The sequence below is a fragment of the Nematolebias whitei genome, chromosome 10 (assembly GCF_014905685.2).
Source record: "Nematolebias whitei isolate Nwh7 chromosome 10, NemWhi1, whole genome shotgun sequence".
Lineage (NCBI taxonomy): Eukaryota > Metazoa > Chordata > Actinopteri > Cyprinodontiformes > Rivulidae > Nematolebias > Nematolebias whitei.
The window spans coordinates 567134-580699 of record NC_056507.1 but is presented as its reverse complement, the minus strand read 5'-3'; the positions used below and the strand labels follow the sequence as shown (position 1 = coordinate 580699).

Here is a 13566-nt window from a genome sequence, read left to right as displayed (position 1 = left end):
ATATACACATATACATATACATATATACATATACATATATACATATACATATATATATAAATATATATATACATATACATATACATATATATAAATATATATATATACATATACATATATATATGTATATATATATGTATTTTTGTAATGTGATGTGTGAAGTTAATGGTGACCAGTAAACCAGTGAATACTGGGTGCAGTGGTGGGTACGATAATCACAGCCAGTTATGAATCTTAGTGCACCATGATAGACAGCATCCAACATCTGCATGGTTCTTGCAGGAGCGTTCATGTAAATAATGTCACCGTAGTCAATGGAGAGAAGGAAAGTCACAGATACAAGGTGTTTCCTAACATTCAGGGTTAGACAGGATCTGTTTATGAAAAAGAAACCCAGTTTAACTTTCAGTTTCTTTACCAAGTTTTCCACATGGAGCTTAAAAGAGAGATGTGAGTTGACCAAGATACCCAAATATTTATAGGAATCAACAAACTCAATGGGGACACCATTTGAGGATGAGATCAGAGGAAGAACTGCTGGGACCAACTTCCTATTTGAAAAAAAGCATCCCTTTGGTTTTGTCGGCATTTAGGACAAGTTTGAGGTGGAACAAATCTGTCTGGATGTAGTTGAATGCAGATTTGAAAAGCTGGAAAGCCTTAGCAACAGTTTTAGCTCGACAATAAACAACTGTGTCATCAGCATAGAAATGTATGGATGTATCCGGGATGTTTTTACCTACGTTATGTATGTATATTGTAAAGAGGGTGGGTCCTACGACTGAGCCTTGTGGTACACCATTGTTGACTGTTAAATAACTGAAGGAAGTACCATTATGTTGAACACATTGCCTCCGGTCTGAAAGATAGTTAGAGAACCAACCAATGGTGTGTTCTGAGAAACCAATTTCTGAGAGTTTATGACACAAGATGTTCTGATCCACAGTGTCAGAATCTTTAGACAGGTCTAAGAAAAGTGCAGCACAATAATCCTTAGCATCCAGTGCTTCAACAACATCATTAAGAACCTTCAGTGAAGCAGTGGTTGTGCTGTGTTGTTTCCTGAAACCAGATTGAAGGAGAGGTAAGATGTTAAATCAGTCCAGGACATTTTTGATTTGAGAGTTTATCAGTTTTTCTAGAACCTTGGCTAAAATGCAGAGTTTAGAGATTGGTCCATAGTTGTTCAGTGAGGTGGGGTCACCTCCCTTCAGCAAAGGAAGAACAAAGGCTGTTTTCAAGTGTCTGGGATGGAGTTTTGTCTTATGGAGAGATTGAAGATGTGGGTCACAGGGACTGTGATGATATGAGCAGCCAGCCTTAAGAAATAAGGTGGAAGTTCATCTGGACCTGCAGATTTTTTAGGATCAAGATCTTTTAACAGTTTATTGACCTCACTGACTGAGAATGGAGAAAAAGAGAAGCTGTGATTAACTGAGGATTGACTTGTAGGAGGGATTTGATTTGTAGAAGTTTGATTATTAAGTGAAGTGGCTGATCTTCTGTTAGTAACTGTGTCAAATAAAGAACTAGAAGCAACAAAATGTTTGTTGAAACAGTTCAGGATCTCGTGCTGATTTGACACAGGAACAGAGTTAACGAGAAGTTGTGATGGGAGGTCAGATGATTGGGGGGTGCCTGAGAGAGATTTGATGGTTTTCCAGAATCTGTTAGTGTCATTTAGATTTTTGGAGGTCTGAGATAAATAGTTGCGTTTTGCTGCTTTGACAGCAGTTGTACATTTATTCCTCATCTGTCGAAAACTCAACCAATCAGTGTCTGAGTCAGATTTTCTTGCTGTGGCCCAAAGATGATCTTTCCTGTGCAGGAGGTCAGCTAGCTCTGGAGTAAACCAGGGGCTGTCTTGTCCCTTTATTCTGAACTGACAAAAAGGAGAATGTTTGTTCAAAAAATAAATGAAACTATTATGAAAATAGTTTCAAGCAGAGTTCACGTCATTAGTTAACAGAATACGATGCCAGTCAAAGTGAGACAGATCCCATAGGAACAACTGTTCACAGAAATGATTCAGATCCCTTTTTCGAATTAATCTGGGCTTAGAAGGTGGAAGTTTAATATCTCTCAGAGTCGCTGTCACACAATGATCACTCAAGATATTGGCAAATACACCTGTACCAGGGAATTTGTGAGGCATATTTGTTAGAAACAGGTCTAAGATCGAGGATTTTTCAGGACGGTTTTTGTTTGGTCTAGTCGGAGAGTTGATCATTTGGATTAGATTGAGAGACAGGCAACATTCCTTGAATTTATCACAGAGGGGGGTCGACTTACCCCAGTCAATGTAGAAATCTCCGGCCAAAAAATCTATTTGAATTTTAAATTTCTAAGGAATTCCATCCAGGAGGACAGAGCCTCAGGTGTTGCTGAGGGGGGACAATAACAACAGACTACAGATAAGGTCTGGCCTCCATTCAAAGTGATGTTTACAGCTAAGGCATCAATTTGGTTTGGAATTGTTTTAGAAGACACAGGACTAGAAACCAGAGAATCTCTCATGTAAATAGCGACTCCACCCCCCCTTTTTTGACGATCACAGCGTAGATGTTAAATCCATTGATTGTCAGGTCATTGTTGAGTACAGATCTGTTGAGCCACGTTTCAGAGATGAAGATTACATCTGCCTCAGAAGAACTGACCAGAATTTTCAAGGCATCAAGTTTTCTCAGAAGGCTACGAGCGTTTACATGCAGAAAATGAAGCCCAGACACGTTCTTAAAGTCATTTGGTGTCATATAAATAGTGGGGGGTCCAGGGTTGGGCTGAATCCCTGAGAGCAGTAACAACGTGATCCGGAATAAAATTAATTATTATCCAGGTGAGTTTGGATGGAGGCCTGCAGCAACTCCGATACAAACTCCGAACTTCTCTCGAGCACCACGCAGCCCTGCTCCTTCACGCTGTTCCTCCACGCTGCTCCTCCGCTTCTCTGCACGACACCTCCGCACCCGACAGCACGAGAGGCACCCCCGGTGAAAAACGAGACTGACCGGAGAGGCTGAGGCTGAAGTCGACACTGGTCCGGTCCGGTTCTGCTCCAGTCCGGCTCCGGCACTCCACAGCATGAAAGACGAAGAGGCTGAGGTTGTCCTTGGCCCAGTTCTGCTCCGGTCCGGCGGCGCTTCAAAGCACCGGAGCGTCTCCTCCAGGTGAACACAGCGATTCCACGGAGGTGGACAGTCCTTCGTTAAAAGTAACGGGCTGCTCACTGAAGCTGAGACCGGCTCTGTTGAAGACAAAAGTCCCCCACAGCCAACTCAGTTCGGTTCTGGTCCAGTTCGAGGGTCACAGGTACACTTCCCCCACACCAATGAAGACACCACGAGGGCCAGTCCAGCAGAAAACCAGCGAAATACCACCCGGCGATTTTTGTCGGAACCAGGTAGAACCACAAAGGTCCAGATGAGAGATCGTTGAGGTCCAGAGAGAGAGAGAAAAAAACATAGGACCTTCGTGCGACGACTCCCCAGCTCGAGGGGTCACCTGGCCGGCAGGGTGCGCTCAGAGTGACGGGTGGGGTGGAGGCGGCCGGTCCTGGACCAAAATATACTTTTGGACGGTCCCGTCCGGCTCTCTGAGTCACTGAACACCGAATTCGGTTGGAAGGGGGATCAACTTTAGTCCGGTTCGAAAAAACGGGTCAGTTTGATGATAAAAGACTGCAGAGAAGCCGGAGGGAGCTGCCGTCCATCAGCTCGCCGGAAGTGAATCTAAGTCTTAGTGTATTACCCCACAGTAACCTTGGAAACAGTGGTGCCAGCTCTCTTCAGGTCATTGATCTCCTCCTCCCGTGTAGTTCTGGGCTGATTCCTCACCTTTCTTAGGATCATTGATACGCCACGAGGTGAGATCTTACATGGAGCCCCAGTCCGAGGGAGATTGACAGTCATGTTTAGCTTCTTCCATTTTCTAATAATTGCTCCAACAGTTGATCTTTTTTCCACCAAGCTGCTTGGCAATTGCCCTGTAACACTTTCCAGCTTTGTGGAGGTCTACATTTTTGTCTCTGGTGTCTTTGGACAGCTCTTTGGTCTTAGCCATGTTAGTAGTTGGAGTCTTACTGACTGTGTGGGGTGGACCGGTGTCTTCATGCAGCTAACGACCTCAAACAGGTGCTTCTAATTTAGAATAATAAGTGGAGTGGAGGTGGACATTTTAGAGGTGGACTAACAGGTCTTTGAGGACCAGAACTGTTGCTGTTTGGCAGGTGTTCAAATATTTGCAGCAGTAACAAACAAAAAAATTATTTAAAAAAATCATACACTGTGAATTCTGGAATTTTTTTTTTTAGATTATGTTTCTCACAGTGGACATGCACCTAAGATGAAAATTTCAGACCCTCCATGATCCAATCATATCTATCTGATAGAGTCTAGTTTGTAAATGTAAATAATTAATCTTCTTCATACACCAAAGTTAGTCATGGAGTTCCTCAGAGCTCAGTGCTCGGGCAAATACTCTTTACTTTATATATGCTTCCATTAGGTAAAGTTATTAAACAGCATGGGATAAATTTCCATTGTTATGCTGATGACACACAATTATATTTGTCCATTAAACCCAATGAATCATATCAGCTACTTAGACTACAAGCATGTCTTAAAGACATAAAAACCTGGATGACCCTTAATTTTCTCCTGTTGAACAGACAAGACTGAGGTTTTGGTTTTTGGACCTGAGCACCTTAGGAATGAATGTTTCAGTCTTTCTCCCTCCTTAGATGCATTAATCTGTCCTCCAGCTGTAATGTTAAAAATCTTGGTGTTATTTTTGATCAGGACATGTCTTTTATCCCCCACATTAAAAACGTTACTAGAACCTCCTTCTTCCACCTGCGTAATATCACTAACATTAGAAACATCTGATCTAAAGATGATGCAGAAAAACTGGTCCATGCATTTGTCACGTCTAGACTGGACTATTGCAATGGTTTATTATCTGGGTGTCCAAATACTTCTTTAAAACGTCTTCAGTTGATCCAAAATGCTGCTGCCAGAGTCTTAACTGGAGTTACTGGGAGAGATCATCTCTCTCCAGTTTTAGTTTCTCTCCATTGGCTCCCTGTCAAATCCTGAATAGAATTCAAAATCTTACTTCTGACCTACAAAGCTCTCAACAACCTAGCTCCATCTTATATTACAGATCTTATTGTTCCATGTTTTACTAACAGAGCACTTCACTCTCAGGCTGCAGGTTTACTTGTGGTTCCTAGAGTTTACAAAAACAGAATGGGAGGCAGATCTTTCAGTTCTCAGGCTCCTCTCTTGTGGAACCAGCTTCCAATCTCTGTCCGTGAGGCTGACACATTGTCCAGTTTTAAAACTAGGCTTAAGACTTTCCTTTTTGATGAATCCTATAGTTATGGTCGGCTTGGGTTTCCTGAGCTGTCCCTTAGTTATGCTGCTATAGGCTTAGACTGCTGGAGGACAAACTGACCACAATTTTCACTCTGCTGCTTCTTTACTTACTCTGCTCAACATTTGTAATTATTTTTTCGATCCCTAACATGTGTCTTTTTGTCTTTCAGGTTCACCTGGACCTGGACTTATACCTGGACCTATATCTGGACCTGGACCTATACCTGGACCTACCATTCTGTGTTCGTCTGTCTCTCCTTCCTGTCCTCTCAACCAGCCGGTCAAAGCAGATGGTCTCTTGTCCTGATCCTGGTTCTGCTGGAGGTTTCTTCCTGTTAAAGGGAGTTTTTCTTTCCACTGTCTCCACTGTGCTTGCTCAGGATGGGAGACTGCAACGAAGCCAAGATTCATCTTGTCTGCTGGATTCTTAGATAGAGAACTTTACTAATTGGCTTTTATGTGAATGTTCCTGTAAAGTCCCTGAGACAACTTTGTTGTGATTTGGCGCTTTATGAATAAACTACAAGTGATCTAAGTCTCTGTTCTCTGATGCATTACTCTGCAAGACAGAGGAAAACATTGATGGAAGAGACTGTTTCAATTTGGTTACAGCATTTTCTGATGAGCACCTGCTGAGATGAACTTTACTCTCAGTGACTGTGTAGTCATTTAATGTAAACTCAAAGGTTATTAAAAAATGGTCGGACAGAACAGGATTTTGAGGAACTATTACCAAGTCCTTAATCTCTACACCATAGGTCAGAACTAAATCAAGAGTGTGATGATAAGAATGAGTAGATGTGCGGACGTTTTGGGTAAAACCAAATGAGTCTATTAAATTATTAAAGGCTGTGCTTAAACTATCACTCTCAACATCTACATGAATATTGAAATCACCCGTTATGATGATTTTATCAGTATTTAATAATAAGTCAGTTAATAATTCTGAGAATTCAGACAAAAACTGAGAGTAAGCTCCTGGTGGACGATGTATAACAACTAGTAAAAGTGGCTTTTCTGATTTCCATTTTGGATGAGAAAGACTGAGGGACAGTGATTCAAAAGAATCATAACTAATAACTGGTTTGGCATTAATCAATAATCCTGACTGAAAAATAGAAGCTACTCCTCCACCTCGGCCAGTTGTTCTAGGAACATGAACATTTAAATAATTAACAGGAGTGGATTCATTTATACCAACAAAATCCTCCTGTTGTAGCCAAGTTTCTGTCAGACACAATAAATCAATATGATGATTATTGAGCATGGAGTTTGTTATATGCTTTGATATTTATTGAACTCATAAAATTTAACATAAAATTTAATTTAGGATTCTTTCTTGGCTTTGCTGGGGTGGGGGTTGTTTAAACAAGTGTTAACAGAAATAAAAAAAACTTTGATAAGCAGTAGTTATTTTCTTTATCACTTTATTGTTATAGTTTGAGAGAACCCTTCCATTGTTTTGTCAAAGGAAGCTCTGCTGGAAGTTAATGTTTGTTTAAACGAGACTTTTGATCGTTAGTGTTTTTCTTTGTCCATGTGCAGAACACACGATGAGACTAGCTCATTAAAGACACGATGTTAGTGTCCTCCCAAGCTCAAGGTTCTGGTCAAAGAAGTGAAACAGAAAAGTCCATCTGGAGCTGCAATAGTTTGGTCAGTCTGACGTGACGTCAGGATGTGGCTATGCTCTGGAGAGAGCAGCTGATCAGTCTAATTCTGTGAATCCACTCACACTCTATACTGATGACTTATTGTTCTCATAATTATGAATAAATGTGCCCCCCCCCCCCATCCCCATTCTTCTTCCACACATGTTCACCTGTGAAGGACTGCCTGCAGACCTTTCCTCCACCCTCTCTGATCTTCTTCCAGCTGCCATCATCATCATCATCTTCTTGTCTGCTGCCGTTCTCCTCCTCTTCCTCTCTGACAGAGATGATCTCAGACACTGGCACACTGTGACACACACCTGCAAAACGCGCACACACACACACACACACACACACACACACACACACACACAGGAAGTTGAAGCAGACTTTTAGTTTGATCTTCAGACAGAGGAAACGTGTTGAACAAGTCTCCCTGGATGAAATGAACCATCAGCAGTTTAAGTTAAAGACGAGCAGCACGCCCATGTCCCCGTCACCGAGGGATTCATTTGTAGTTTTGGAGGTAAGTGTTCTTCTGGGCTGAAACTGAACAGAGAATGAAGTAAAACTAAATGTTTTGGTGCAAGATATTCAAGTAGAGAGGGTTAAACTGCCGAGAAAAGCAGAGGGAGGTGTTTTTTCCAGAAAGATGCATGTAGATGTAGTGAACTTGACCTGATGTCAAATCAATGACCTTAGGATCATATGGTCAGAAACTGTCATTTCATTGATTTGAATCCAGAAATACAGTTTAGACCCATCCTGAGACTTTCTTTCTTGAATTAATCAAGTGGAAAAAGACAATTCTCTATGATCATTACTATTTTACAAATGTTTTGATAATCAAATTGTGTTAGTTCAAACAATGTTTACATGTTGAAGTGAACTACTCATTTTTATTAACTGTGGAACAGTAAATAATGATCCTTAATCCTCATTCAAAGAAGAAATCAGGTTAATATGCATTTCTTGATTTTCTGTCTTCAATGAGCAAAGTTGTAAGTGTGTTAAAGTTCAAGCTTCGGTCAACTAGAAAGTTTACTGAAAAGAAATGTCATGTTTAACTTTTACAGCAAGATGCAGGAGAGGTGGCACCACGAAGACTGGTTTTCTCCAACAATCTTTCTGTCTGTTCTTAAACAATCTTAATCTCTATCCTTGACTTTCCATAACACCTTACATCACAAACCACACCTCTGTTCTGGTCCATCCACCAATCAGAGGCTCTCAAACGAACCGGAAGTGGAGCCCATTTAAATATCGGCACTTCCTAGTTCAAAGTAGAGTTCAAGAGTTTTGGAATCCAGAGTGCAGAGAGTTTTGGGAGTCCGTGAATGCAACCGCAGGCATTCATGGATGCTGCTAAGACAAACAAGCTGAACCAGAGACGATTTTGGGAATTATAACTTCTGTTTGGATAACCTCGCATGGCTCTCTAGGTATTTGGCTGTTCTCACTGAGACGCTGAACAGTGGTTGGAAGTGAGACTCCACGCCGGAACTGATCTATCTTCAGAAAAGGTAAAAGTCGACCTTCACCAAAAGTGTACTGTTTGGGACAAGCTGAGTTCCGAAGGAGCGTGCACGTTCTGGTTAAAACAGATAAATTCCCTCACACATCTCTCTGTAAGATAAATCTCAATTTTCCATCTTTAAACTCTCCTTTCTGCTAGAAAATTAATCCAGATGTTTTCATTAATGTCTGTGGTAAAGCAACGGAAAACCATGGCCGTATGGTTTCCTGGTTGTAAAAGCTGATTAATTATGTTGTTGTTTTCATATTCTGCCAAATTAATGTAAATGTTTGATGTTAAACTTTGATTCTGTAAAATAAATGACCGCATTCATTTTGATGGGTCAAAGAAAAATGACGTCTCACGTTACATTTCATTAAATTCAATGCACGTTTTATCCAGTCCAGAAAGATGAGTGAACCCGTTTAATGTATGAATATATCTCAGGATATGTCATACTACATAGATACATGTGCATGTAGACAGATGTGCAGGGAGGTATATGTGCATGTAGACAGATGTGCAGGGAGGTATATGTGCACTCTGCTTGTGGTCATGATCTCACATGCTCTATAGCAAATGCTGCAGAGGTCTGACTATCCACACTGAGCAGAGAAACAACCAACAGGTGGACGTCTTGGTCCAGGTGGACACACCTGCAGACAGCACAACGATCAGCTGACTTCCTGACACACAGATGCACCAAGACAAACTCGAGCGGTTTTAGGAATCCACTTGACGGGTGTTCAAATCCTTCCAGACCTGCTGTCAGTGTGAAGACCATCACATCCTGAAGAACCTCATCAACACTCGACTGCTTTGAACAGTCAGATATAAAGTTTATGAAGAACGGCTGCATTAATGTTACAGCTCTTGTACAGTATTTAAATATAAGTACTGTTATACTTTACGTACAAGCTGATTTAATAAAACTTTTGCCACAAAGTCAATTCTTATAAGCTTTTTCAATTTTATATAATAATATATAAATGAAAAATAAATTACCATGTTGTTCAAATGTCTTGTGTAAAGTATTTACAGGTCCTTCTAAAAAAATGAGCATATTGTGATAAAGGTCATTATTTTCCATAATGTAATGATAAAAATGAAACTTTCATATATTTCAGATTCATTGCACACCAACTGAAATATTTCAGGTCTTTAATTGTTTTAATACTGATGATTATGGCATACAGCTCATGAAAACCCAAAATGCCTGTCCCAAAAATTAGCATATTTCATCCCACCAATGAAAGACAAGTGTTTTTAATACAAAAAACACCAACCTTCAAATAATCATGTTCAGTTATGCACTCAATACTTGGTCGGGAATCCTTTTGCATGAATGACTGCTTCAATGCGGCGTGGCATGGAGGCAATCAGCCTGTGGCACTGCTGAGGTGTTCTGGAGGCCCAGGATGCTTCGATAGCGGCCTTAAGCTCATCCAGAGTGTTGGGTCTTGCGCCTCTCAACTTTCTCTTCACAATATCCCACAGGTTCTCTCTGGGGTTCAGGTCAGGAGAGTTGGCAGGCCAATTGAGCACAGTAATACCATGGTCAGTAAACCAGTTACCAGTGGTTTTGGCACTGTGAGCAGGTGCCAGGTCGTGCTGAAAAATGAAATCTTCATCTCCATAAAGCTTTTCAGCAGATGGAAGCATGAAGTGCTCCAAAATCTCCTGATAGCTAGCTGCATTGACCCTGCCCTTGATAAAACACAGTGGACCAACACCAGCAGCTGACATGACACCCAGACCATCACTGACTGTGGGTGCTTCACACTGGACTTCTGGCATTTTGGCATTTCCTTCTCCCCAGTCTTCCTCCAGACTCTGGCACCTTGATTTCCGAATGACATGCAAAATTTGCTTTCATCCGAAAAAAGTACTTTGGACCACTGAGCAACAGTCCAGTGCTGCTTCTCTGTAGCCCAGGGTCAGGCGCTTCTGTCACTGTTTCTGGTTCAAAAGTGGCTTGACCTGGGGAATGCAGCACCTGTAGCCCATTTCCTGCACACGCCTGTGCACGGTGGCTCTGGATGTTTCTACTCCAGACTCAGTCCACTGCTTCTGCAGGTCCCCCAATCTCTGGAATCGGCCCTTCTCCACAATCCTCCTCAGGGTCCGGTCACCTCTTCTCGTTGTGCAGCGTTTTCTGCCACACTTTTCCCTTCCCACAGACTTCCCACTGAGGTGCCTTGATACAGCACTCTGGGAACAGCCTATTCCTTCAGCAATTTCTTTCTGTGTCTTACCCTCTTGCTTGAGGGTGTCAATGATGGCCTTCTGGACAGCAGTCAGGTCGGCAGTCTTACCCATGATTGTGGTTTTGAGTAATGAACAAGGCTGGGAGTTTTTAAAAGCCTCAGGAATCTTTTGCAGGTGTTTAGAGTTACGTTGTTGATTCAGATGGTTAGGTTAATAGCTTGTTTAGAGAACCTTTTCATGATATGCTCATTTTTTGGGACAGGCATTTTGGGTTTTCATGAGCTGTATGCCATAATCATCAGTATTAAAACAATTAAAGACCTGAAATATTTCAGTTGGTGTGCAATGAATGTGAAATATATGAAAGTTTCATTTTTATCATTACATTATGGAAAATAATGACCTTTATCACAATATGCTAATTTTTTGACAAGGACCTGTATACAAAAATATTAATTTAACTTGGCAGCACGGTGGCACAACTGGTAGAGCTGCTGCCTCTCAGCGAGCAGGTCCCTGGTTCAAATACCGGTCCGGGGGTCTTTCTGGGTGGAGTTTGCATGTTCTCTCCGTGCTGCGTGGGTTTTCTCCAGGTACTCCAGTTTCCTCCCACAGACCAAAAACATGCATGTTAGACTGATAGGTAACTCTAAATTGTCCCTAGGTGAGAGAGAGTGGTTGTTTGTCTCCAGGTGTCCATGTGATGGACTGGAGACCTGTCCAGGTGTCCCCTTGCCTCTCGCACAGTGACTGCTGAACATGGGCAGTGGCAACCCTCGTGACCCAAAATGAAAGAAGCGGGTAAAAGATGAAGGATGGATGGATGGCTTTAATTAGCCTGTCTTTCTTTTTTAACATCTTATTTCCCCCAGGGGTTTATAAAATATATTTTATCACATGATACAGAAACAAACATTTAACCTTAGAATTAAAGGAAAAATAAAACAAAAATTCACCAAAAGTTCATGCTCAATAATCCAGGTAATCCAACAAAGTTCAGCCAGGTCATCTGGACAGTTTCTTTTAGGTCGTTTTCACACCAGATAGTCCGGTAGACTCGGTTCGGTTCAGGACCAATATTCATGAGGTTTTGTTACATTTGAGCTGGTGCGTTTGCATTCACACTGCGCTGTGCAGTCGAGTCAACCTGTTGAACCAACCTGTTGAACCAACCTGTTGAACCAACCAGTTGAACCAACCTGTTGAAGCAACCTGTTGAACCAACCTGTTGAACCAACCTGTTGAACCAACCTGTTGAACCAACCTGTTGAGCCAATCAGTTGAACCAACCAGTTGAACCAACCTGTTGAGCCAACCTGTTGAACCAACCTGTTGAACCAACCTGTTGAGCCAATCAGTTGAACCAACCAGTTGAACCAACCTGTTGAACCAACCTGTTGAACCAACCAGTTGAATCAACCTGTTGAGCCAATCAGTTGAACCAACCAGTTGAACCAACCTGTTGAACCAACCAGTTGAACCAACCTGTTGAACCAACCTGTTGAACCAACCTGTTGAACCAACCTGTTGAACCAACCAGTTGAACCAACCAGTTGAACCAACCTGTTGAGCCAACCTGTTGAACCAGCCTGTTGAACCAACCAGTTCAACCAACCTGTTGAACCAACCTGTTGAGCCAACCTGTTGAACCAGCCTGTTGAACCAACCAGTTGAACCAACCAGTTGAACCAACCTGTTGAACCAACCAGTTGAACCAACCTGTTGAACCAACCAGTTGAACCAACCTGTTGAACCAACCAGTTGAACCAACCAGTTGAACCAACCTGTTGAACCAACCTGTTGAACCAACCTGTTGAAGCAACCAGTTGAACCAACCTGTTGAACCAACCAGTTGAACCAACCAGTTGAACCAACCTGTTGAACCAATCTGTTGAACCAACCTGTTGAACCAACCTGTTCCCCTGCTCGCCTGTGGGGGCGCTGCACCAAGAACTACTGAAAGAAACGACACAAAAACCTCTGAAGACACGTCTTCTTCTTCTTCTGTAAATAAAAATAAAAACGAAGTGGCATCAAGTTTTATCAGTTTTAGGAGTTATATTTTGTCATTTTTCAACCATGGACTCAGCATGAGCAGAAGATGAGACAGAAGACCATGGAGAATATTGTTCTTCACACAAGTCAGCTGACGGCTCCATATGAGAGAAATGTGTGTTTGTTTGTCCTGTGGAGCGGGTCCGGTCTGTTTACATTCACACTGTACTGGAACCGTGCTGGAGTTCTCTTCTACCGGACCCAGACCTAGGTTTTAGCCCGGGCCAGAGTTCACCTTTTTGTTCCGTGACAGAGTTCGATGGTGCGTTCACACCTCCCTAAACGAACCGGACTTTCTAGGAAAACGAGCTAGAGTTGGATTAAAGCGACTAAACAGGGCTGCTGTGAACGCAGCCTAAATCATGAGACCTTGCGTCCTTCATCCAAAGGACTTCTTCAATCTAAGGAGCCACCAAACAAACTGATTCCCACAAACAGCACACTGCCTGACTCCCTCACAATTTGATTTACTTTAAGTGTATGAACAACACAGCTGAGATGCACCGTCTGCTGGGATTTTCTGTGATGGGAGTTGTATCTGCTGTGTCCACTGGTTTGTGCCTCTTGTTGTTTGAATGGTGCACTAAACGGGCAGAGCCCAGACTACTGCCTCTTGTGTCTGTGGGCCCATTCTGGAGACCATTCAGACCCTGCTACACCTGCAGACAGCAGCCTTCAGTAAAGTCAGTCTAACAGATGTTTTTTATTTACTCCAAAAAAGTTCAATCTGGTCCTCTGGACATTAAAAAAAAAAAAAAAA

The 13566-nt window shown here is 42.1% G+C and overlaps 1 protein-coding gene across 1 annotated transcript in view; it reads right to left on the bottom strand.

Moving 5' to 3' along the window:
- The window catches only part of LOC119415884 (ceramide kinase), a 28217-nt gene that overhangs the window by 14011 nt on the left and 640 nt on the right, over positions 1-13566 (bottom strand). Inside the window, exon 2 of the mRNA XM_037683056.1 lies at positions 7198-7347. Coding sequence (XP_037538984.1) covers positions 7198-7347 — 150 coding nt within the window. The remainder of the gene's footprint in view (positions 1-7197; positions 7348-13566) is intronic.